Source organism: Dasypus novemcinctus, chromosome 24, assembly GCF_030445035.2.
Source record: "Dasypus novemcinctus isolate mDasNov1 chromosome 24, mDasNov1.1.hap2, whole genome shotgun sequence".
NCBI lineage: Eukaryota > Metazoa > Chordata > Mammalia > Cingulata > Dasypodidae > Dasypus > Dasypus novemcinctus.
The window spans coordinates 30,856,428-30,883,280 of NC_080696.1; the positions used below are offsets into that span (position 1 = coordinate 30,856,428).

Below are 26,853 nucleotides of genomic sequence, written 5' to 3' on the forward strand. Positions count from 1 at the left end.
CCTCTAAATATCTGAAGCGGGGTATAGAGTAGAGGTAAATTTCAGGTCTTGGTAATCCGGGTGCATGGATTCAGATCCCAGTTCTGCTACTTATCTCTTACGTTGGTTTCTTTCCTTCAGTGTGTCTCATTACCCTCATCTGTAAACTGGTGACAACATTAGTACCTCCCTTATTAGTTTTGGGGATAAAAGGCATTGATGCACATAAAGTATGCACAACACATGGGGAGTGCCAAATAATCATTAGTATTCGGTGACCAAATAAACTTCAGTTGCTATGCTCATGTGGCAGGGTGTGGCAGGCCAGCGCCTGGGTCCCTCATCTTGGACTTCAGTCAACAGAAGGCCCTGACCCTCCTCAGTCTGAGTTAGAAAACCCTAGGGAAAAGCACTTGTTGGTCCAGTTCAGGTCATATGATTGGGTGGGGTCAGGTCTCATGGAGCCATGGCAGTGGGTGGGTGGTGGGGAAAGCGGTCCCAAAAAAGTGGTGGGATGCTGACAAATAAAGTAAAAGGTGGATAATTCAGGCCCTAGGTGGGCACATGGAAAACATGCCACTTGACAGATGGAAAGAGACCACAGTGTTCAGTCCAGCTCTGCTCCCACTTTGGGGCCTGGGACACTGGACAGACAAGCTGACCAATCAAAGAAAGGGTGGGCCCATCCAAGGGCCAACAGGCCTCTCCTGACCCATACCACCGAGGTCTCAGCAAGTCCCGCTTGCTCCACACACAGACGCACCCTGCTTGGGCCTCTGGTTTGCACTGTGGAGGTCTATGGCTGCACACCAGGCCTCCCTGAATCACAGCACCCGGTTTTCTCCCTCCCCTTCTATTTTCTCCTTTCCTGTTGTTCTTCTTTATCTCCTTCCTTCTGCTCCCATCATTCTTGTCCCCATCCTCCTCTGCTCCCAAGCAGAGCCCATCAAGTTGGTCCCAGCATCCTGCCCCCATGGCAGGTTCCCATGGAGAGAGTTGGGTCTTATACCCAACATTCCCCTTGGACCTTGAGGGCCCCCCACTCCCACCTGCAGATATCCAGTCATCCCAGAGTGGGAGGACAGACAGGCAGACCCACTGGACAGAGGCTTCCTGTATCCCCACAACCTACAGAAGGCATCCCTGAGGCCAGGCCTGGTCAAGCATGACATTACGTGCTTCTAAATTCTACATAAATGGCACTATATAATGACACTTTGCCAAAGTAATTACTCCCAATTTTGCTTTTTTGGCTCAACATTTTGAGATTTACCCAGGTTGGTTACCGTAGCTTTAATTCATCCCTTCTTCACAGCTGAATATCATTCCATTATAGCAATATGTTATATTTGTGAATTCTTCTGCTGATGGATGGACACCTAAGGGGTTTTAGTTTCTCATTATCACTGTGACATTCTTGTTGTATAATTTGGTGCATACAAGAGTCCCCATAAGGCAAATATCCACAAGTAGAATTGATGGTTATACAGGTTATGTGCCTCCTCACAGGTTTGCCAAGCTGTGTTCCAATGCCATTGTGCCAACATACACTACCACCAGACATGGGACAACTCCTTTCATCTCATGTCCTTGCTAATTCTTGATATGGTCAGACTTTTTATTTTTTTCCCCAGCTAGATGGTGTTAAAGGACATGTCACTGAGGTTTTGATTGGGTCTCACTGTGTAGTTAAGCATCTTTCCATAAAGGTTGGCAATACTATTTTTCTATTATTATTATTAGCTGGTTCAGGGAAGTTATAAAAACAGAGAAAAATAGTCCCAACTTTGCTGAGGCAGGTGGGAGGGAAGAGTGGAAAGTAGTTGGTGCTTCTATGTATAGAAGCCTCTGGAAGTTTTGAATGTCAGTTGGGGAAACGAATAGTTTCCCCCAGCCAGCAATTCTCTCTTGTCACTAAGCTACAAAGGATGTATGCTTGGGGGTCTGGAGGAGGAGATAATAGGAAACACTGGCCCTGGGGACTTCCACATGAATCAGTAATGACACACACTGCCTACCCGCAGTGGAATCTCACTTGTGGAGAGATCAGGGAAAGATGCCAAAAGAAGGCTGAGAGGAATGGAGGCAGTGATGGTGGTGTGGCTGGAGGTCATGGCTGTGGGACTGAGGAATGGAGTAGAGGCAAGGCTAGGGTGGGAATGAAGTAGAGATGAGACCAAGGGTGAAGGTGGGCCTGGAAGGGTGGGGATGAAGCTGGAGGTGATAGTGGTGGTAGAACTTAGAGACAGGCTAGGTATGGGCCTGGAGGTGGCAGAGGTTGGGCTGGAGATACCACTTCAAAGCCCCTCCCATCCCCGCCCAGATGTGTTAACTGAGGGAAGACTGGACTTTGTCTTGCAGATAACCTTTTTAAGAGGTTGGGTTTTTTTTTAACCATTTTTTAAAATTACATCACCCATAGCAACACATGTACAATATTTTAATCACCCAAAAAATAGCCTTGTACATAGAGGAAAGCATCCAACTGCTTCATTTTGTCTTGTTATCCTATTTATTTATGCCTGAGGATTGAAATATGGATTATTTTATTCCAAATTACCTTCCCTTTACTTCTCTCTTTAGAGCATCATGTTGATTTTTCTTAATGCATGTAGGTCAGTTTTATTACTTCTGAATTCCATTGGAGGTGGTAAAAGGGATGACACAAAATGTTTATTATAAAAAAGAACTGTGGGTCTGAGAAAGCCAGCAACACTGGGCTGGCCCACCTCCCAGCTTGTTCAAATGCAGGCTGAGGCCCAGAAAGGGCGAGAGACGAGTGGTGTCAGGTGGTTCTGGACTCAAAACCACAATGAACATGACAGTGGTTTTGCAGCCAATTCATGCTGTGGGACTGAGGGTCCAGGCCAGTTCTGCTCAGAAGAAAGGTACCCATTTTACAGAAATCATTAAGCTGGATTGCATCCCACAGTCAGCTCAACACCCTCAGGGCTCAGGTGCCTCCCTGTATCCTTGTTCTCTGATACTGAGCTCCACATTTCTCACCTGGATGTGCAGATACTCCACAAGTCATTTGTTCACACCTTCATTAATTCACTAAATAGTCACGATGTGCTAACACCCACGACTGTGCAAGTCACACACAAATAACAATGACAGCTAACATTTGCTGAGGACTTCCTAAATGCCAGGCATTGCTCTCAGCACTTTATGTTGACTCCACACATCCCTCTGAGGTAGGTACTGTTAAAAGCCTCATTTTACAAATCAGGAAATGGAGGCTTAGAGAGATAAATTGTCCAAGATCACACAAGCAGTAATATCTGAGTCTCAACAGCAGGTTGAATCCAGAGCCTGTGCTCCGAACCATATTGTGCTGGACATACATAACAACTGGGACAGGCAAGGCCCCTGTCACAGCGATCCTGGCCACCTGCAGGAGGCAAATACTTAACATGGCATCACAGGGAACTGCCTGCCAGACCTAGGAAGGCCTCCTCGAGAAGCGGACACCTGAGCTGAGACCTGAAGGATGAGCAGTAGCCGGTAAAGGGGGAAGGAAGGAAGGAGCTTCCCAGGCAGAGCAACAGAAGGCATGAGGGGAAAGAAGCTGACAACCTGAAAGGCAGGATTGTGTCTAGAAGGTGCCTTCAAAACAGACCTGAAGAAAATAAGGGTGCACCTCCCCAATGATGGAGGGAGCAGCACATAAAAGTCTCCAAGGCAAATGCATGCCTGGCACTTTCCTGGATCAGCAAGGAGGCCAATGTGGCTACAGTCAGGAGATGCCAAGGAGGGTTAGTGCGGATTATGTGATGGGCAGGCCAAGGGACTTCGGCTTTTACACGGAAACAAATGGGAAACCAAAGAGGGTTCTGAGCAGAGGAGTTGAATTTTTTCAAGGTCTGTTTATTATTTATTTGTTCTTGGAATGTGAGCAACAGGAAGGCAGGGACTTTGTTTTGTTTGTTGCCATATCTCAGCCCTGGAAGTGCACCAAGAGCTTTGTAGCACAATAAATATTTGATCAAGTAAGTGAATGAATGAATAAATTAATGAAATGGGGTATTATAGAACGCCTTCTGTATTATTAACACAGTGTTCCTTCCGTATGGATGCAATTCTGAAATCCCAAATCTGCAATCCCTTTTTTAGGAATCCTTCACCTCCCAAAGTCGTGGAAGAGACGCTCCGCCTCTTCTCCGCGACCCACACACCCCTACCCACACCTCCCCTCTGGCTCCCACTCCTGCCATTAGGCTGCAGAGCTACATACCGCGGCCGCCAGAGGGCGCAGAGCGACGGAGTTTCCTGCACGGAGGATTTTGCGTGGCGCACCTAACCGGGCGGAGCTTGCGGGCGAGCACTGAGCTGCTGGGCCGGGCCAACCGGCGGGCGGAACGCGGCGGCGGGTCTGGGGCTGTGCGGCAGCGGCCGGAGCGGTTTGGGCAGCACACGGGGCGAAGATGGCGGCGGAGCGGCAGGACGCGCTGAGGGAGTTTGTGGCGGTGACGGGCACCGAGGAGGACCGGGCTCGTTTCTTCCTTGAGTCTGCCGGCTGGGACCTTCAGGTAGTGCTGTGGGACGAGTCGCATCGGGCCAGCCCGGTGCTCCGGGGCGTGGACGCCGGGTACGGGATGCCTGCAGCGGCCGAAGCGCACAGTCATTCCTGCCCCGCCACGGCCCGAGCTCCGGCCGGGTCTTGACACCCTGTCCTTAGGGTCCCGGGGCCCCTTGCCTCGCCTCGCCTCGCCGGCTTGGGCGTGCGTGGACGTGGGCCAGCCCGGGGCCACCTGTTCTGCTAAGCCTCAGTTTCCCCCTCCCGGGTCTACGAGGCTCTGGGCACTGCTGCGGCCAGCGTGGAGACAGGCCGCCTGGGGGCGTGGTTGCCGCGTCGCGGCTGGAGGCCGGCCGGGCCGGAAAGACCAGCTCGCTGTTGAAGCAGCCCTTGGGACGCAGTGGTCCCTCATTTCCATTGCCGCAACTGGGCTGCGGGTGGACCGAGGAGTCGGTCCTGGGGTTAGCCCACGCCCCCCATCCTACCCCCATTCCCGCCTGTTTGGTGGGAGACACTGGTGGTGGCGCAAGGTTGGAGTTTCTTTACCTTTCTTAGTTTCTTCAGTTAACTCATCTGTAAAATGAGAGTTTCTTGGAGTTTACCGTTCAGTTCACTGGCACATAATCAGTACGCATTAAATACTTGAGTAATTAAGAAGACGGAAAGTTCCACAAAGCAGGGATTTTTGTGTACTGTTTAATCTCCAGTGCCTACCTGAAACAATACTTGGCACACAATAAACACTCAGTAATTAATTGTGCAAAGAATTGCATGACTGTTCTTGGCAAGCCTACATCTTAGATAGATGATAATGAAGATGACTAATATATGAGTGCCTTCCATGGCATCAGTGCTGTTCTAACTGCATTATGTGGCTTGTGTCATTTAACCTTCCTTTGCTTTTGCAACTGAGGCTTAGGAAGGTTAAGTAACTTGCTTAAGGCCTTAGTAGCCACCATGTGGAAGAGGTTGGATTAGAACTGTGTTCTGATTCTAGAGCCTAAGTTCTTAACTACCCTGAGCCAGGCACTTGACATATGACAATTCATTTAATCCTTACAGTAATACTGTGAGGTAAATAAAGATTTGTCGCATCTTATAGATGAGGAGTTTAATGCTCCAAGGGCAAGTGACATGCCCAAGGTCACACAGCCAGTAAGTTGTGGGCTTGGGATTTGAACTGGGTTTCCTGACTCTACCATTCTACCTTGCTTCCCAAATGTAAAAGAGAACCATTCCCTGTACAGACACACAATAAGTGTGCAGCCCCTGTGTTGGTCAGAAATAGAAAACGTGGCTTCTGTCCGAGATTTAGAAGCACACAGCATTGTGGCGGGCAAGTCAGCAAGCCCACTCTCCTCACTATATAGATGGGGAAGCTAAGGCTCATGCATGTGATGTGACTTCCCTGACTTGTCTAGGACTTGAATTTAGGCTGCCTGATCCCAGTTCAAGTGCATGTCCCACAAGCGCACACTGCCTCCTATGAGGCTGGTATATCTGGTGACAACATACTGCCTCCAGCAGGTTGGTGATCTTAAGGACAGGAGACGTATCTTCTTCATCTCTGTAGACCTCAGTGCTCTTTCTTATTTCTTTGTGCAAAGTGAGTGATTAATAAGTGCCTGTTGAATGAGTAGGTGAGAGATACAATCACAAATGGCCAAAGGACTCCAGTATTCCTTCTGTGTATAGAGCTAAGATATGGCTATGCTTAATTCTTAATGGATCCTCTCTAATGTGCAGCGTTGGTAGAGCAGGTGTTCCCATTTCACAGAATAGGAAAGTGTGCCTAAGAAAGTAAAGGTGTCAGTCTTGATGGAACCCACAGTTCCTAACTCCTGGCTATAACATAATTGCTAAGAATAGGGCCTTAAGCAGAATGTCTAGGGTGGAATCTCAGCTCTTCTCATTACCAACTGTGTAACTTTTGGCACTTTACGTAGCTTCTCAGTACTTCTGTATTAATTATAAAATAAAATAATAGTACTATTCATTATATAGGGTTCTGTGAGGATTAAATGAATGACACACAGAACAACCTGACACATTAAATGCTCAGTAAATGTACACTGCTTTTACTAGATCGTATTTGCTAATAAAATGAGAATGAGAATGTCTTCCAGTCCAAACTTCCCATTTGCCTTCTTTTTCCCTTAGTGGTAGAGTTTGTTTCAGATGATATGAAGACTAGTAGCACTTGGGCTGTTACCTCTTGGTCTAATTTTCTATGTTGGATACAGACCATCTTGTAAGTGTGGGCCATGTCTTTGTGTCTTTTCAAACGCTTTGTGCTTAAAAGAGATATGTTTTAGGTGAAGGACTATTGAAGGGTCCCAAGGTATTGCGTCTCTGTTTCAGATCGCCCTAGCAAGCTTTTATGAGGACGGAGGGGATGAAGATATTGTGACCATTTCGCAGGCAACCCCCAGTTCAGTGTCCAGAGGCACAGCCCCCAGGTAAGGGCCATCTTCAATTATTACTGCTACATGAGTGTACTTCCAGAGCAGTGACCAGAGCTGTTTTCTGACTTGTCAGTGTTCAGGCCTGGGAGTATGGACTAGTGAGTTGGAGTGAGAAAGATGGAGTTGTAGGTACTAATTACCTACAAGATTCATTCATTTCCTGTAAAGATATATTACTCTCACCTGAGTCATTTAAGTGTGTGGTTTTTATGGTTCAAACCTGGTAAAAACCACAGAACCTACTTTTAAGAATTTTGAGGGTCTTTTATTTATGAAAATTTTTAGAAAGGCCAAAGAACTTCCTTTCAGGGCTATTGAAGAGGTAGAAGTTGAAACAAGGTGACTTTAAAAAGGGCTCTTCTAATGTTTTTAGGGTGCCCATTACCCTATTACAGGCCCAAAGAACTCTTATAGAAAATGATAACCCACCCTTTCCCAAATTCATTAGGGAAACCGTATTAGGCAAAACTATTTTAGCCTTCGTGATCCCCTTTGGAATCTCCTGTCTTGGCCTCCCTGATTCTTAGGGCAGGTCAGTCCTATAGTATCTGCAGAGTAGGACCATTCTGGTCTTCTAGGAGGCAGGCAGGGCCTCTTTTTGCAAATATATCTGAACTAGGACTTCTCTCTTTGTTTTAGCCGGATTTGCTTCTAATTTCTGGTATGCGTTTTAGTCAGACAAGTTTGTTTTGGTTTCAACTCAACACCAGAATACAGTTATAGTATTACTTAGCCAGTGATGTGGAATTTTGTTTCTCTTTAAGGGTATCTGAGTTTTAAAGCTGCATTTCCTCCCTTTGAAGAAGGAGCAACAACCCCAGACCTCATTGCTTCCTTTAACTTCTTCCCCTACCTCCCATCTCCAGAGAAAAGAGGTAGTAGGAAAGTGATCTTGCACTTTTTTGCAGGTGTCAGCCTGTGAGGTGTTGGTGAAAGCACATCAGGGTGTTAATGCCTAGGATAGGGTTTTTAGGGTAATGTCTAATGTTCTTGCAGCTGCTGGTAGAGGCAGCTGATTTCCTAGAGTGAGTCTTTTACAGCCACCCCAGGTTACTGTTGGGGTGTCAGTATGTCAGAAGAAAGGAATTGGAGAGGGTTGAAACTTAGACTCTCATGTCCATATGTATTCACTCCTTTCTTCTCCAGGAGTCCCAAAGTCCTATTAAGGCAGTGCTTTATTAGAGCATGGATTCAGGAGCCCACCTACCTAGGTTCAAATCCCAGCCCTACCACTTAGGAGCCTTGTGACCTTGGGCAGGTTGCTTAACTTATCAGCCCCTTTGTTTTCCTCACCTGTCAGATAGGACTGATAGAGTGCCTACCACATGGGAGATTAAAAACAATAAATGTTAGCTGCTATTATGTCATTGTGTATTACTTTCATTCTTACCTTCCCCATCCTTTACTTATGTGCTCCCTGCTTCATTACACAACAAGCACATATATTATATAAAAAATAGGCATAAAAGTAAAATAATCAAGGAAATAGAGTTTAACATGAAGACTAAAGGGAGTAAAAGGACACAAATGCAGGCTGTGAGGCCTTGCCTTGTTGCTTTGGTTAAACCTCAGGGTTGGTACTAGGCTTTGGTGAAGCCAACAGAAGAGAAAGGGGAGGGCAGTATGTTTTGTCCTTGTTTTCCTGAAGAAAAAAGCTGACTGCGTTCTCAGGAGAGGTCAAACTTGTGCTTTTGCAAGAGATTTAACCTGCTGTCTGGGCTCTCCACATTTTCTCCACCATCATCATCTTAAATACCGTCTCATGTAATCACTGTTGCCACATAACAACCAGTAAGTTCCCCCTTTGGCTCTAGAAGAAAAGTTCTTAATGTAGGATCCCTGAACCCCTACAGGGGAATCTATGGAATGAAATTGACAAGGTCTGTAAATTACAAAATTGTAAGCAAAAGTTTGAGTGTATCTTGGGGCATATTATTCCTGGCAAGAGAGTCTATAGGTTTTATCAGATCCACAAAGGGCTCTAAGACAGGGGTTCTTAACCTTTTTTGTTCCATGGACCCCTTTGCCAATCAGGTGAACACCATGGGCCCCTTAATAAGCCCACACTATAATGTGTATTATTTAATAAATATATCACACACACCAACTCATCTCCACAAGACTTATGTTTAAGTTGCAATTCAAGCTCATGAACCCCTGCTCTAAGATATAAAATCATTAACCATTGCTATAGAGGAAAGTCTCCATTCCTCAGTAATATCAGCTGTCATTTATTGAACATTTAATAGGTGCTTAACTTCTGTTTAATCCTCACAACAAACCTAGGAGGTGGATTCTGTTGTTGTCCCTATTTTACAGATGAGGACACTGAAGCTGGGCATATTAAGATTGCACACTGGTAAAACAAGGATTTAAGTGCAGGTCTGTTTCTGATTCCAGCATCTGATCTCCCAGACAGAACTATGTGCTGCCTCTCCTTGTGGACATTCAGGGTTTTTCAGAGTTTGCCCTGAACCTACACCTTCCTAACCTTACCCACCTTTTCCTTGTTTCTTAAATCCCTTTGTTCCAACTAAACTGTTTTCTCTTTTAGCCCCATTTTGTCTCCCTTTTTGGTTCCTGCTTTTATTTGAACCTCTCACCTGACTGGACTTGCCTGCTCTCTTGCTTTCTGTCTATCCACATTTCTGTGTGTCCTTCCAGGGTCAACTCCATCACCACTTCCTTCATGGAGCATGTTCTTCCAGTCCCTGACTGGGCAACATATCACAGTTTTGTTCCTCAGAACTCCAGCCACAACTATAATTCATTCACTTTTTTGACTCATATTCATGACAACTCTCCTGTGTTGTCCTGAACTCTTTCCCTGATGTTTAACTTTTTTTTTTTTTTCCTAAATAGTTTGTAAGTTCTTGGAAGGTGGGGGAGAGGGATGCTAATATTTCAGGAATACCCACCAGCAGTCTACCTCTGCCCAATATTCTCACCTACTTTCTGTCAATATTCTCACCTACTTTCTGTTCTTTAAACTTCTTGGCAGCTTTGGAAGTAGGTAGAATGCTTACCATTTCATAGATCAGGATGCTGAGTCTTAGAAAGGTTGGATAACAGCTGCCATTATAGCAGATTCGAGCCAAAAAGTCTGTCTAAATTGAAAACTGCTTGTATTGCCACATGCTACCTTCCTGTCCAGCACTCCCCCATCCTATACCTAGCACAGGGTTGAACAAAAGGTTACTGTTAGTTTCTTCCCTTTTTTTTTTTTAACCTCTTTCATCCAACAAAAGCTATAGTTTCTTAGAATTTTAGGGCCTGCCATTGTCTCATTCTGTAGAACTACGTTATCCAGTAGGGTAGCTATTAACCTCATATGACTATTTAAATTACTTAAAATTAAATGAAACATTCAGTAATTCATTTACACTAGCCATATTTCAAATGCTCAGTAGCCGCATGTGGCTCGTGGCCTCTAGTTTGTATAGTGCAGATACAGCATTTTCATCACTACAGAAAGGAGCTGCCATATAGCTAAAATGGCCAGATTAAAAGCAGAACGTATCATCTGACAAAGGACTTTTGTGCCACTTCAGGGTACCAGGAGAACCTGGGAGACGCAGCTATGATGCTGGAAAATTGGAATTTCTGAGACAGGTTGCCAGTTTATGGGAACGGTATAAGACAAAGTACTTTGATATTGGCAGCATCCCCCACACATCCCGGCTATACGTTAACCTCAGAGCATTACTCCAGTGCAGTAGTTCTCAAACTTGAGCACACAACAGAATTACCTGGAGAGCTCCCTAAAACACAGATTGCTGGGGTCCTGTCCCAGTTTCTGATACAATAGATCTGAGGTAAGGTCTGAGAATTTTTTTTTCTCACAAGTTCCCAGGTAATGCTGATCCTCCTGGTCCAAGGACCACGCTTTGAGAACCATTGCTCAAGAGGAGTACTTCAGTGTGCCACACACTGTGCAAGGGCATTGTCTGTATTAGTGCACTGACTGCTCACAGAAAGCCCATGAGGTGGGTGCTGTGATTGTCTCCATTTAACCATGAGGAAATACGAAGGCTTAGAGAACTTAAATAATATGCCCAGGATCCCAGCTTGGGAGGCAGAATTAGGATTAGAACCAGGCACTTGGACACCAGAGTCAGTATTAGACTGTCAGATTCTGGAATTTATGAGGGAAAAAACAAACCCATAGTCAGAGCAGGTGGTTTACTAAAGCAAGTGTGTTGTGTATTTGAAGATGTTTAACAATAGAGAGGAATTTTTTTCATAGGTGCTCAGCCTAACTCACAGTCATTTGAAAAGACTAGGGTAGGCTGATCATTTATGGAAAATGCCCCCTGGAGAGAATACTGAGTGGAATTAGCCTCTCAGAGCACTGGTGTATATCTCAACACTTGAATCCTCTGGAACCATGTCAAATGAAGGGTCAAAGAATGCCCAGGAGGTTGTCCTCAGCTAATTTGTGCAGGGAATATATTGGCCATATCGATCAGTCTTTGTCCTCTCATTTGTGATTGATGGGACCACAAACCTATTCTGTCCCCTGAGCATCTCCTTGAAATAAATCTGTCTTCAAGACCAAGGTAGAGCTTTCTTCCTAGTAAATAGCTCCTCTGTCTAGACTTACTAATCCTTTATTATTTCCTTCCCCCATATTATAGGGAAACTACTGTTTTTCCCTAAGAAATATAGAGAAAAAAATGTTTTTTTATCTTTATAAAACTTGTGTCTAATCCTTGAAAAACTAAGATTTTTCTAGACTAGGAACCAAGTGGCAATGGAAGACAATGTCAGAGGAGGGGAGTTAACCCAAACCCTTTTAAAAACTAAACTACCCTTTTGATAATTGTTTTTTTCTTGAATAGGAATACTTTCCCTTGACTAATCAGTAGCAGAAGCACATGGGCCCTCCTCTCCTACATGTTGTCACCCGTGTATTTCATTCCTACTTCTTGACTACTTGTCCTCCTAACATGTTATTCTCTTTGTCTCTATGCATTCACATATGCTACTTTCCCCTAACATTCCACTGGTCCCTTTTTCCCACCAGCCCTGCCACCCTTCATCTACCCAATAGACTGTCCAGCAGTTCTTTGGCATTTAGTACAAATATTTTTTTTTTTGGGAGGCCTTTCTTGATATACCCTGTTTCCCACCCCAGGTTAGAATAAGAGGCTCTGATCTCACCTGACCCCTTTGAGCTCCCCTCTGTCACAGACTCTATTACATAGCATTTAGTGGATGGTTTTCCAATCTTGCTGTGCCACTAACCTGTAAGCAGCGCAAGAATAAAAACTGTGTCTTATCATCTTTGTAGACCTAGCATTCAGTTCAGTGCCTGCACACAGGCATTCCCTCAATATTTAAAAAAATAATGAAAGGAGCTACTTGGTAGTAAATTGTTAAACTAGTACAAACCTGGCCCTCCCCTCAAGGAGATCTTAAATTGGATTCCAGTTTACCTCACAATAGCACTTTCTAATTTTTCTCAATCCCGTGACTTGAAGAGGAAAAAAAACACATTATTTTGCTCATAAACTTGGGGCGGGTTAGCCTTCTTCTACATACTTCTTCTTCCCACCCCACCAGAAAAATTACTCCCAGTGTCTTCAACTCCTTAGGAGCTGACAATGGGAGTATCTTTCTTTAACCCACCCACTGAGATCGTTTTATTCCTTTGTGTCTCCAGCGATAGTAGGGTGACATCCTTCAGAGACCTCATTCATGACCAAGATGAGGAAGAGGAGGAGGAAGAGGGCCAGAGGTAAGTCTCTGACGGGGTGCACATCCCACGGAAGAGTCTATAATAATGTGTCAGACACCTAGAATAGTAGCTAGTGAACATGCTAGGCTGATGTTAGCCGTCACTGTTGTGGGCTGGCCTGGGTGGGTTATATCCTAGGAGCAGCCTGTTACTCTGTTGCTTAGAAGTGAGCCCTGTCCTGTTAACTTTTGTGGTATTTTTTGGTCTTGTTTTTTAATTATTAGGATAAAGCATATTTATTGAAGACAAGTAGGGGAAAGGAAATATCATTAAGAAGGAAGAAAGTCAATCATAATATAGCAACCCAAAGGTAACCAAGTATCAACAGTATTTTGGCATAATTCTTTCCAGCTTTTATTTTTTAATTGCAAAGGCTATATATCCTTGTGATAAACAGAATAAAAGGCATGCAAATGGATATTCCCCCAATATGCATAAAAAATGTTCTTTTTCTTAGTCTTTAAGAATTTTATATTACAATAAAAGTAATTCATGGGCATTGTGTAAAATACAGAATAGCGTAACGAGAAGGTGTAACATTAATCTACCCTTTGGTAACTATGGCTAGTATCTTGGCATATTCCATTCAGTCTTTGTTCTGTGTATAAATTTATTTTATATTGCATTTTACATGGTGACGGTCATATAATTTTGTTTCTTTTGTGGATTAATGTTACATCTTAAGTACTTTTCCATGTCATTGAAGTTCTTTGTAAGCATTTTCAGTGACTATAATATTGATTCATCTATGGAACGTCCAACATTTAGGTTGTTCCAATTTTTGACTGCTGTAAATATCAGGACTGTGAGCATCTTTGTGTATTAGTCTTTGACCATATTTCAGATTTTCTTGGAATAATTTCTAGAAATAGAAATAGCAGGTCAAAAGTATGAATATTCTTAAAGCACTTGATCACAGGCTCTTAGTTCTTTAGCCAGGGATTTGCAGTCTCTTAATAAATACTGCCTAGCCCATTGAGCAGAACTTTAACTGGAGTAAACAAGAATGAACTGGCTGCAACCTCATTTCACGGGTTTGATTCTCCATGAGGTCTTCTAGAGAACACTGTATATAATATCCATTATGGAATTGCAGTTACCTGCTCATGGTCGTTCTTTGGGAATTGGGATGAGAAATTACATGTGTTTTATTCTCTGTTTTCATCCATATTGTGACTTCACACTACCTTGGAGCCTTCCTTTTAGAGACATGCAGGGTTCAGGGATAATTATCAATTTCAAGTCTTTATACTCCTTGGGTAAAAGGCAGTGTCATCAGGAATGTGAATGCCCAGTTTCTAAATGACCTCTTCCTCTTCCCACCTGGTCACATGATGACCTTCCTCTCTCTCACACTCCCATTACTTCCTTGGCCCTTCAGCATTTTAGGCTAGAAATGACACTGGTGCTGTTGTCTTTGCCAAGGTTTATGGCTTGCATTCCATGGAGAATGTTAGGAAATAAGAGGGCCGAGACTAATTTTTACAGATCCTCAAAATTCTCCCCACTCTGGGACATGCTGTTGATGCAGCTGTGAATAAGAGTGATAAGGAGGCAACTGGCTAGATTCTCTGATAGCTGGTTTTCAGACTCAGGTAAAAAGAGTGCTGATTTATTCTCAAGGATGCTTTCCCTGTTGCAAAGCCCAGTGTGGGTGTCTTGGGGCTTGTACTTGAGATCAGAGTTTCCAGTCCTTCTCTAGTGCCCCTAATGTCTATCCCAGGAATGGTAATTTGAGGCAAGACTTAATTGAGCTCTTGGTGCCTTATCATACCACCTTACATGTGTGCATTACTTTGTGCTTGTTCTTTTGCATACATCTGCTGATTTGAACCTCACGGCCCTGACTTAAGGAGCAGGTAGGTAGGGCATGTGGTCCTTCCCTCCCATTTCAAAGACAAGGAAAATGAGAGACAAAGTAGTTCACTGGCTTGCCTAGGGCCACACAGTGGCAGACCCAGAACTGGAGCCTAGCTGCTTCTAACCACACTACTGTCGCCGTTAACCCAGAGCTACGAGAGGGAGCTTCTTCTGGCTCTGACCATAGTCACTGTCTCCTGGAGAGGTGCTGGCCACCAGATAGATAAATCCCAGCTACCGTTTGCTTCTGAGCTGACATACTCTTGTACATGCCTGGAACGCCCTTCCCCCTGATTTTTTCTCCTGATAAACTCATCCTCATCCTCAAGACTCAGCCCAGAAGACACCTCTTCTAGGAAGCCTTGACTATCTTCCCCAGCTCAGTACTCCTAGTGTTCCCCTTACTGACTTCTATTGTTGCTCATGCTGCATTATGCCTGCCTGCCTCCTTACATGTGTCCCCAACTAGACAGTAAGTGCCTTCGTCTCAGTGTGCCTAGCACTTAACTCAGAGCCTGGTGCATGTATGATTCACGGTTTCCTAGTACATTTGGTATTAGAAGTGTATTTTCTGCACAGGTTTTATGCTGGAGGCTCAGAGAGAAGTGGACAACAAATTGTTGGCCCTCCCAGGAAGAAAAGTCCCAACGAGCTGGTGGATGATCTTTTTAAAGGTGCCAAGGAGCATGGCGCCGTAGCTGTGGAACGTGTGACCAAGAGCCCTGGAGAGACCAGTAAACCGAGAGTGAGCACAGGGGGCTGATGTCCTACCCACAGAACTTGGGTTCCAGAGGCAGGGAAGGAGGCCTTCTTCACCCCAGTAGAGGCTGGTTTTGTTTTGTTTTAATTTGTTTACTCGGTCACCTATGCCGTTGAAAAATGCAGGTTCTCTTACTCTTTAACATGAAATCAAGATTTGGGACAGAGTTTTCAAACCTGTGGCCATCTTCTGAGTTGGTTCTGCAGACATTTCATAGCCTATCTAATTTGACCTACCCAGTGTTTTGCTTTGTTTTAATTGAATTAATAGCCACCTGTTTTAACATACATTCTTGATTTCTGGCTTCTTTGGGAAAATTTTTAAAATCCTTGGTTATTGCCCTGTTTCCAAATTCCTACCTAGCTATGATGAACTAGACCTGAGTAGCAGCCACCACCTTTAGTCAGGCACAGCTCCCCCCACCCCTCACCTCCTCATTCATGGTTACTTTAATTCATTTATGTCTGCCTGGCACTGAGTTTGATACTCAGAGTGTATCTTGCAGTTAACCAAACTTAATCAGGAGCCCTGTTCTTCTTCCACCCATCTAAGATACAGCATTTCATCAGCCATCTGGGTGATGAAATGATTGACCAACCCTCCAGGAGTTTGTAACTTGTCTTTTGTAGCCATTTGCAGGGGGTGGCTACCGCCTTGGGGCTGCACCAGAGGAAGAGTCTGCTTATGTCGCAGGAGAAAGGAGACGGCATTCCGCCCAAGATGTGAGTATGCATCTGCCTTCCATCGGGAAGCTCATGGACTATTCTGTCATTTATCAGAAGGGAATGGCCACATGTTACACATGAACCAGCAGCCTCTGAAGGCGAAGCCTGCAAGGACATGTCCTTGCTGTGGTCCGTGAATGGAAAGGCTTACTTGAGAACTAAAGGCAGCTCTCATCTGGCTGGGTTAGGGGAGGGTCCTGAAGATGGGGAGGGACCAGACAAATGAAAGTGTTTCCTGAGCATCCCATGGACCTCAGGCAAAGGGACAGGTATATCCAGGGTGGGCATAGCTAAACAACTTGGTCTTCAGATCACAAAAGATGTCTGAAACACAACTTTTTTTTTTCAGTTTCCCTTACTATTACCCAGTACTTTTGTTCCCCCTGTGCATAGGGCTCCTTGCCCCATTCGTGTAATCATACTATATAAGCAATTTGGAATATTTTTAAACTTTAATATTATGCCATAAATATTTTTATGTAGCTTTGTAACCATTAGCCACCTAACTAGTGAGTGGCAAAGTCAAGATGCAAACCCACATCTCCTTAAAGTGCATGTTAGGGAAATGGACTTGGCCCAGTGGTTAGGGCGTCCGTCTACCACATGGGAGGTCCGCGGTTCAAACCCCGGACCTCCTTGACCCGTGTGGAGCCGACCCATGTGCAGTGCTAATGCGCGCAAGGAGTGCCGTGCCACGCAGGGGTGTCCCCCGTGTAGTGGAGCCCCACGCGCAAGGAGTGCGCCCTGTAAGGAGAGCCGCCCAGCGCGAAAGAAAGTGCAGCCTGCCCAGGAATGGCGCCGCCCACACTTCCCGAGCTGCTGACGACAACAGAAGCAGACAAAGAAACAAGATGCAGCAAATAGACACAGAGAACAGACAACGGCGGGTGGGGGGGGGGGATTAAATAAATAAATCTTTTTTTTAAAAAAGCGCATGTTATATCACCTCATTTTGGAGTAATACTTATTTGGTTGGTTCATTGATTTCTTTTTGTGTGCATATATGCATGTGTGTGTCTATTTTAGTAATAGCAAAGACATGAAATAGTAAAAATCTAACTTTTAGGTTCAAATTAGTGTGCTTGCCAGGTTCCTGACAATATTAATACTTTATCTCCTGTCATCACAGGTTCATGTAGTTTTGAAGCTCTGGAAGACTGGGTTCAGCCTGGATAATGGTGAACTCAGAAGTTACCAAGACCCATCAAATGCCCAGTTTCTGGAGTCTATCCGCAGAGGGTAAGCAGAAAAGTTCTCTGCCAGGTCCCACGTAAAGGGGTGATGTGGCAGATAGGAAAAGAAGCTGATCAGTTTTTTTTATTTGAGAAGTATGTTTTTTGTTTTGTTTTTGTCTTAGTTTTTAAGCAGATTTAGCACAATTGAGATACAGATTCACAGGTCTTTGTCTTCTCCAACAACTTTATTTGTCCATTTTCCCTCCTTTGGGCCTAAAACAGAGCCAAGTGAGCAAGAAAGAAATAGGTATGTGCAGTGACTTTAAGCAGGCAAGAGAGAAGGTGGAAGCAGACAGGAGGCAGACTAGAATAACTGCTGCCTATGGAGGCCCAGCAATTTTCACAGATGGAACTGAGAGGATACTTGTCCCCTCACATCACTGTCGTTTCCACTCTACTCCGTGTGGATCCCAGCATTGCCTTTTCACCTCCAGGGAGGTGCCAGCAGAGCTGCGGAGGTTAGCTCACGGTGGGCAGGTGAACTTGGACATGGAGGACCATCGGGATGAGGACTTCGTGAAGCCCAAGGGAGCCTTCAAAGCCTTCACTGGCGAGGGTCAGAAGCTGGGCAGGTAAGGAGCAGCAAAGACGGGAATGGGACTGTGTCAGTCACTTCCTGTCAGGCCCAGGCAGACATGGGGTCTACTCTTTGTAGCATTTTACTGTTTATGGAGCACTTTGAATTCTGTATATTTTTTTAGAGGAAGAGTGGAGTGTATTAGGGCTCTCTAGGGAAATAGAATCAACAAGAGGTATCTGTCAATAGTATGTGATTTTATCAGAGTCTTCTCACGTGACCATGGGAATGTACAAGTCCAGGTTCCACAGGCAGGCTGCAACCAGGGACTCCAGTGAAAGTTCTTGATGAGTTCTGGGAGACATTGGCTGTCTAAAAACAACCTGGGAAATTCTAACTCAATGCTGAAATCACTTCCCCTTTTAAGGCATACAACTAATTGGATAAAGCATCACTCATTACTGATGGCAATCTTCCTGATTGATGTAATCAGCTATCTATTATTTACCACTGCAGTAAAGTCAATGGTAACTAAAGTACATAAATACCTTTGTATTATAGTTAGCCCCGTGCTTGCTTGACCAAACAACTGGGTACAGTTACCTGGCCAAGTTGACACAATAGCCTAACAATCACAGTGGAGTATGTGGGCTTCAAAGTTAACAAACCCAAGTTTAAATTTGCTTCATCAGTTGCAGGCTGTTTGACCTTGAACATATAGCCTTCGTTTCCTCAACTATAAAATGGGACTGATAAGTCATTAGCCCATAAGTTTATTGTTGCAAGGAAATTTATTGTAGAGTACCGTCTCTACCTTGTGGGCAGTCAGGTAGTGACTCAGCAACCTAAGATACGCTTTCCTTGATGGCTGAAGCCTGAAACAGTCACACATCCTGGTCACTAGTAATGGGATTCAGAGGGGAATAAAAAAACTCCAGGCTTTCACATAGCCAGGCTTCACAGAAGTGTTCAGACTCCAAGGAAGTACAAGGGTGTTGTTGCCCCTCTGCAGGCTGGTGCTCCACCATTATGGCAGCTCAGCAGCTCTTATCTACTTTGGTCCTACCTGACTCTGTCACTTCTTTGACTTTTTCCGCCTTGTCTTCACTTTTGTACCCACTGCCAAAAGATATACTCAATTTTGCATTCATACCCCCTGAAAGGATCTGACTGGTTAATAGTCTGTTAGCCCTGACAGGCAGAGTTCTGCCAGCAAACTCCTAGCCTGCCCATAGGCCGCCTTCTCTCATAGGCCCACTTAGCTTTAGTCAGCATTCTTCAGAGGGAACAGTACACACGTTAGGCCCTCAAAGCATAGCAACCCTCCTTGACAGGACAATCCTATTTTACAGACGGGAAAGCTGAGGCTCTTGGATGTTAAAGGGCTTGCCCCTAGGAACATGGGTGGTATGTGGTAGAGCCAGGAATACAGCACAGACCTTCTGATCGGCATTTCTTCCTATAGTCCTTGTGCATGGCAAGATGCCCTCTCTGAACTAGATTTGGCAGATCGCGACCTAGCCATTGCCCTTATACCTTGCTACCACCAGCAGGGCTCAGAGCTTGGTCTATCAGCAGTTGTGCCCTTTGAATCTGTGGCTGGCCCTCCCCTAGAATTTCCTACCTCCCTATCAGCCATTCATACTTCATCAGGAATAGGGGCCAGAGTGATAGACATTAGGGACCAAGAGGTTGCACTTTACCAGGACCTGGAACAGTTAAGCTAGCCCTGCTCTCATCATTCATCTACCCCATTGGGGGATAGCCATTCTCAGAGTGGTCCAAGTGTGGCTGCCCTGACAGAAATAGTGTAGTTATAGAGCACCTGATAATATTCACATCTATTATTATTAAAGTAAAACATGTTCATTAAAAAAGAAAAAGAAAATGCAAATAAAGAATAAAAGTTACCCCTAATCTTAATGCCCAGAAATATCCAGTTAGTATCTAGACCATATCCTTCTAGTCTTGTTTATGTGTATAATATAACCTGTGTGTGGGATGTGAATGTAATTATAATAAGTTGTTGGCGTGTATATATGTTTTTTTACAAGTATGCTATTTTATTACCTGCTATTTTACCAAGTCAATATAGTCTGGCTGCTGTTCATATCAATAAGTATATTTCCACAATTTTAATTCTAATGCTTACATAATTTGCATCCTACAGCTATCCTGTGATTTAACCAGACTCTGCTGTTAAATATTGAGGCAGCTGCCATATTATGAACAAAACTATAATTCATGTTTCTGTAATTAAATATTTATTAATTTTTTTAACCCTACTGACAATTAGAAGGGACATAATAAGGCTATTTTGCTTTGTTTCACTTTAGTGGGGACTGCTTCCAAAGTTTGAAAACTTAATTACATTATGTGTCCAGGTCTCTATGTCTCAAAAAAACGGAAGTATTTTTAAGGTCTATTTTTGCAGAATGCAAATAAATACATACTATATCACTGTGGAGGATGAGGTTATCAGTTTAAGATAGTGCTTGCTAATTAGGTTTGATGTTGGTCAGTGTAACAAATTTATGCTGACAGTTCCTCTTAAATTTTGTTTCTGCTCTTGCTTTTTATGAAAACTGAGCTAATAGTTTTGCACAGCTAAGTGAAATGGAAGTTTAGCTTCTCAATTTACACCTTATGGACAGTTTCTTTAATTTTTCTTATAAATTTTGCTGCATTTTCCATTGTTTTCTTATCTGGACAACCAAAATAACCAGTAGCTAAAGGCTTAAGAAAAGTTTCCTGGCAAATGACTTAAGATCAAGTTGAACAGGGAGGTTAGCCTTGAAAAATCGGTCCTGGTGTCCCCTCTCCCCCAATTATCTGGAAAATACTTCAAAGTTAACAGATTGTTCTCAATTCAAAGATTTTAAGAAAATTCTTTATTATTTGTTTTTTGGTTGTTAGGTTTTTCATCAATTTGTTTGGGCAGGAGCTAATCTGACAGTTTGGTAAAGACTGATTTTTTTAGTAACAAACTGCCAGGACTTCACTCTAAGGATTACTGCTGCTGGAGATGAACTTTGGCTGCTCACTGGGCCTTCTGTAACAGCCATTTCTGTGAAAGAAATTGTAGAATCTCAGGATTTGTATTATGTGGCAAGGAAGTACCTTAGTGCCCAGTTTATTCCCATGACAAAGGAAAAGAGCAGTCAGGTGATTCAGGCTCTAAATCCAAGTAAGACTCAGATTTCCCTATAACTCGTATGATATTTATAGGAAGATCATAAAGAAACTCCTGTTTTTATAGATATCTTCACGTGTTTTCTTCCTTGACTTGACTACTCGTGGCCCTGGGTGAACGCTCTCACTGCTGCAGGAGAGCAAGCCATGCTTTGAAGAGAATAGCTCAGGTGTTAGCAATTTTCAGGAAGCGCCAGACTGAATCCAGTTCCTTTGAACAGATGCGCATGGCTGTAGTAAACAGTGATAACAGAAGTTTTGAATTGATGCAATGTCTTTCTCCAAATAAGAATCACAGGACCGGTGTTAGGGTTTCTAAACTCTCTCCTCCTCTACTCCCCACTCTCCTTGAGGGCAGCATAGACTAGGAGTGCCTCTTAGGTAATGTTCCGCATACATCCCATAGATATTTCCAAGTGATTGTGGTTCCAAACTTAGGAATCTATAAGTGAGGCAGAACTTTGAAGAATGATAGTATTCACGTATTTGAGTGTTTCTGTTGGTAGCTGTGTCTAAGCATTTTATTTGTATTATCTCCCTTAATCCTGTTTTGATCCCCATTCTACAAATAATGACACTAAGGCCACCCTGCTGGTCAGTACAGAGTTCATTATACCACCCTAACTCACTGTATTTTTAGGATGTGTAAGAGAAATGATCAGTCAGAAGCCACACAATCAAGTTCTGTGCAGGAGGCTACGTGGGAAGGTGGCCAAAAATATCACTTGCTTCCTTGTCTGGAGGACTACTAAATGTCTGGCACTGTGTTGGGCCCTCTCCTCACATTATCATTTAATCTTCACAACAATTCTGTGTTTAAACATAAAGATACCAAAGCTCTGGGAAATTGAGTAGCTTGCTCTAAGCTGCACCACTTGTTTGGTTTAGTGGTGGTCTTTGCAATTCCAAAACACGTGCTGTTTCTCCAGGATAATATTGGCTGCCGTTTAATTGCCCACCTACCTTGTAAGATACACAAGTGGTAGGAATAGTTTCCCCATTTTACAAAAAAGGAAATTGTGGTGCCAAGACATACAGTAACTTGTTCAGGGTCACACAGCTCATAAGTGGGGGTATATCAAGTTCTCTGGGAGCAAGGGAATAGTTTAAGGAAATATTTTTATTGTTAGTAAACCATAGAAAGGAAAGCTTGATGAATTTTTGGCTGGTGGGAATGCACATAAAGGGAGAAAGCTTGTTCATTGTACAAGTTTGAAAAACTGCTCCACAGTAGGTCTTTTCATTTTCTCATCTGTAAAACAAATACCTGCCTTAATGGATGGTTGTGTTGATTCAGTGAGGCTGTGGGTATAAAAGCCCCTGCTTTGCACAGGTATAAATGCCATTCCTATTTTTTTCTCCCTCCTTCCACCCACAATTGCCTGGACAGATAATGTCAGCTACTTTGCAATTCAACTTCTTTTTCCTTTTAGGCCTGGTGGAAAATCTGATAGTTCCCTCTCTGGCAGGCAGTAGATTGAATGAGTACCTTTTGTGCATTTGGAATTGTTAGGCTATCTTGACTCCACTGCAGGATTGTACAAGACCTTTAATATGCTAGTGACTTGTGACACTGATGATGTAATATGCAGCATTTCCCAAACCTTTCTGAGATCTCTCAAGGAACTAGGGTCCCATGGAACACATTTTGGAAAGGATTTTCATTTGAATTTGCTAAGGGTGCCCTTTTTTAGCTTGCTAGCTCAGAGGAAGGGGTAAGGCTTGAATACTAACAGAGTTTGAGGCTTTATGGGAAAAACATGTAAGCTCTGGTCCAGTGGCCTCTCCTCTATGGAGGTCTAGGCCAGATGATCTGCTAAGAGAAAGGCTGAAAGTAAAACAACAAGGTGGTTCCAGAGAGACGGAAGAAGGCTTTAAACAGTTGTGGGGAATTGGGGGTTCCATATGCATTTTGCATTTGTCACATACCCTAAATGCTCTATGAAATTCCCCCTTTTAATCCCCACAAAAACTGAGCAATGCAGATGACCTTATTCCTTGTTAAAAATCCTGGTTACTACCCTTGTTGAATGATACTAAGGGCACTTAAGTAATTTGCCCAAGGCCACATAGCTAGTGGGTGAATTCAAACCAGGGTTAATCTGATTTTAAGATTCGAGCTCTGAACACTATAGCAAAAGGAAGCAGATTTGGCTCACTGGATAGAGCGTCCCCCTACTGCATGGGAGGTCTAAGGTTCAAACCCAGGGCCTCCTGACGTGTGTGATGAGCTAGCCCAAGCGCAGTGTTGATGTGCACAAGGAGTGCCGTCCCACGCAGGGGTATCGCCCGTGTAGGGGAGCCCCACGTGCAAGGAGCATGTCCCGTAAGGAGAGCCGCCCAGTGCGACAAAAGTACAGCCTGCCCAGGAGTGGCGCTGCACACACGGAGAGCTGACACAGCAAGATGATGCAAGAAAAAAAAGAGACAGATTCCCAGTGCCACTGACAAGAATATAAGCGGACACAGAAGAACATGCAGTGAATGAACACAGAGAGTAGACAACTAGGGAGGGGGGAGGGCGGGGAAGGGGAGGAAAATAAAAATAAAAATAAAAATCTTTAAAAAAAGAAAACCGAAACACTACAGCAGACTCCATATCCTCTGCATCTTTGAATAATTAATCCCTACAGTGCCTGGCATTTTACCTTTGGGAAACCTTGGCCCCTTCCTCGTAGTTGATGCATAAGTGTGATACATGTGCATGAGTGAGGCTACACTAGCACTATAGGCCTGAAAATAGCATCACTGGGAAAGATGGAATTCTGTCAGTCACTGCAGACTTGGAAGGAATGCCTCCTTCCTCATTTCCCGCCTCGGCCATTCTCATCAACTAGAGCTCATCCTGGTCCATTTGGTCCTCCATCCTGATTTCCCCACCTCTCCTGCCCTGGCTGTCCTGCCTCCTCCTTTCTTCCTATGAAGCCCTTGTTCAGGTGAGAACACTGAGGAAGGAAGAGGTTAAGTAACATGCCCAGCCTTGACAACATGATTCAGGGTTTGGGGTAAATTCTGCTGGACATATAAGTTCCAAGAGAGCAAGGATTCTGTCTCTGTTGGTCACTGTTTACATAAACAGCACCAGACATAGTGTGAGGCACACAGCAAATGCTCAAAATCTGAAAAGGGATTCCCTTTCTGCTAGGTATCACATGTCTGTTCATGTCCTGATGTGATCCTCTCTCCTCAGCACAACCCCACAGGTATTGAGTGCCAGCTCTCCAGCCCAGCAGGCAGAAAATGAAGCCAAAGCCAGCTCCTCTATCTCAATCAACGAGTCAGAGCCAACCACAAACATCCAGATACGGCTTGCTGATGGTGGGAGGCTGGTACAGAAATTTAACCACAGCCACAGGTACCTTGTGTTGTCTGGCCTAGCTTTTTCTAGGCCCCAGAGGTTCCCATAAATGCATGGGAAGCAGAGAGCTGTTCTTTCTCCTAAACACCAGCAGGGACTCTATGCTGTCCCCAAAGGAGAAAGTAGGATGGGAAGGACTGCAGTCTGAAAACTGTGTTCTGGTCCCCACTCTTTCAGTAAGTGTGCCTAGTGACTGCTCACCTCCTTCTTGTGAGTCTCATTTCCTCATTTGTAAAGTTGGATTCAGGCAGTGGCCCCCATTTTCTTTAGCCATCAAATTCTTTGTTCAAAGGAATTCTCATGCTAAAGCCCAAATGTAGAACAGATAGAACTAGTGAGGTTGATGGGGAACAGGGGGACCCTATTCACATGGTTTCCTCCACTGCGCCCATCCCCCACAGGGGGCCTCTGTAAACCATTAGGTATTAAGGTCTCTTCTAGATCTGGCTTTGAGAATTCTGGAAATACTGGCCTACCATCTCAGATCACATGGGTTGGATCATGGCAAACCACTCTCCAATTTTAAAGAGAGGGAAGCTGAGCCAAAGAGAGATGAGACTAATGGGGGAGGTACTGGAAGACTACTGCCAATAAAGATATTTGGCAGTCCCTTTCTCTGTACTAGGAATGTCTCAATTTCACCAATCATAGGCCAACTTTAACCAGAAGCCACATGTGTGGACCATTGAATTGTTTGACCTTGAGTACTGACAGAGTTCACCTGTGGGTTGAAGTTGTTAAACAAGCCCTGGTGTTACCCAGGAGCCTTTGTTTAAACATTTTCTTGTTTAGGAACGCTTCATTATGCTTCAGATGGCTTGGTGTTTAAGGGGATTAGCTCATCTCACTGTGATGATCTAAATTATTTGCTTCAGTTTCATTTCACTTACTAACACCAGTCCTTGGCACTTATGCTTACAGCCCAGGTGGGACAGCCTGTCCTGTGTCCTTACTAACTGGGTGAAAGGGGGTTTATTTGTTAAAAGACTCAGGCTACTTTGTGTGCCAAATTTTAGATTGCATAGATTGAGGGTTTGAGGTGGAATGAAGCTTCTATTTAAGCACATTAGGAAAGAGGATATCTGTTTCCACGTGACTTCACCGGGTACAGAATACAGCAATATCTGGAGAATGGGCTCCTGATGTTCAGGATGTACTGTCATTTGTTAATTCTTCTGACAGATAGTTTGGGGTGCCTCTTGTGATACACAGAAGAGACCTAATGTTTTGTGCCCTCATGGGTTTCATGGTCTGTATGAAAAGAGACATTAATCAGATCATCCCAGAATGATCAGGGAACATAGACCAAAAAACTTGGGGAAGGCTCAAGAGGCTGTGGTTCAGCCTTCTGTGTGGGTGGGTGAGTAGTCATGGAAGAAGGGCATTGCTCACCCATCTTCCCACTCCACCAGGATCAGTGACATCAGGCTCTTCATCGTGGATGCCCGGCCAGCCATGGCTGCCACCAGCTTTGTCCTCATGACGACCTTTCCAAACAAAGAGCTGGCCGATGAGAACCAGACCCTGAAGGAAGCCAACCTGCTCAACGCCGTCATCGTGCAGCGGTTAACATAACCACCTAGCTCAGCCAGCTGCCTCGCCTCCCTTCTGTGTCTCCCCACAGCTGTTGGCCATGCCCTGTGTGGATTTGCCCTTTCCACCCCTTGTGCACACCCAGCAGTCCAGTGCCACGTCTGCCTCCATAGCTCTGGGTATTTAGATCTCAGTTGGACATTTGTTTTCTTCTTAGTTGCATTTCCTGGGTTTTTGTGACGATCAGTGGACTTTAAAGAAAAAATAAACAAAAAACAACCAAAAAAATTGAAGGATTATTACCAGCTTGCTGTATGGAAATTCTCCCACTGAAGTAGACTTCAAATGCTTTAAGATCATATTTATCTTGGAGGCTTGTGGAAGGAACCTTCTTTCCATCCTCTCTGCATAAAAATTGCTTGTGGCACACAACACCCATCCACTAGTATATCCCTCCCATTGCCCCCAAAAGACAACAGTATAAAGGATTTCCCCCTTGATAGGGAAGGTGGCAACTTGTGAAAAGGAGGCTTCACAGTCTCTTGTCCCATTAAAATGACAGCAGCAAGAGTGCCCTGGAATGTGAGGTCAGACCTAGATGCACAGCCCCTTCAAGTGAAAACACTTCCCTGTGCTGCTCTCTCTCAGAGCTCTGAGAAATTCAGGCTCCCCAGGCTTCAGCCAGTTGAGATTCTACACTCCCCCTACCCCAACCCTTTCCTTCCTCACCATCCAGATTGACTGTCCTCACCCTAACGATGCTTAGCTGCTCTGTCTTTGCTACATGTGCTCCACAGGCAGAAATACTTGAGTGTACCAAGGATATTTCTTCACTGGGAAACAGCTCACATCAACCAAGGTGAGATGAGAGTCAGGTTTTCAGCCAGAAAGAGATGCACAGAATCAAAATGCTACTGAGATACTCAGTAGTGATGTGTGGCAAAAATAGATGTTGAGGGAGGAGTATGTT

General features: G+C 44.3%; 1 protein-coding gene across 1 annotated transcript; it reads left to right on the top strand.

Moving 5' to 3' along the window:
* Positions 1-4,095: 4,095 nt before the first annotated feature.
* Positions 4,096-26,171, top strand: NSFL1C (NSFL1 cofactor). Its single transcript, XM_004463968.5, has 9 exons — positions 4,096-4,511; positions 6,860-6,957; positions 12,629-12,703; positions 15,143-15,308; positions 15,953-16,045; positions 17,178-17,287; positions 17,718-17,855; positions 24,183-24,347; positions 25,763-26,171. The coding sequence occupies exons 1-9, from the start codon at positions 4,407-4,409 to the stop codon at positions 25,923-25,925; spliced, it is 1,113 nt and encodes a 370-aa protein (XP_004464025.1). The 5' UTR covers positions 4,096-4,406; the 3' UTR covers positions 25,926-26,171.
* Positions 26,172-26,853: the final 682 nt, after the last annotated feature.

Excerpts from the sequence above, each read along its gene's own strand:
- NSFL1C (XM_004463968.5), top strand. The coding sequence starts at position 4,407 with ATGGCGGCGGAGCGGCAGGACGCGCTGAGGGAGTTTGTGGCGGTGACG. Across the intron at positions 12,704-15,142 it reads GAGGAGGAAGAGGGCCAGAG|GTTTTATGCTGGAGGCTCAG; the intron begins GTAAGTCTCTGA and ends TTTTCTGCACAG. Across the intron at positions 15,309-15,952 it reads GAGAGACCAGTAAACCGAGA|CCATTTGCAGGGGGTGGCTA; the intron begins GTGAGCACAGGG and ends TGTCTTTTGTAG.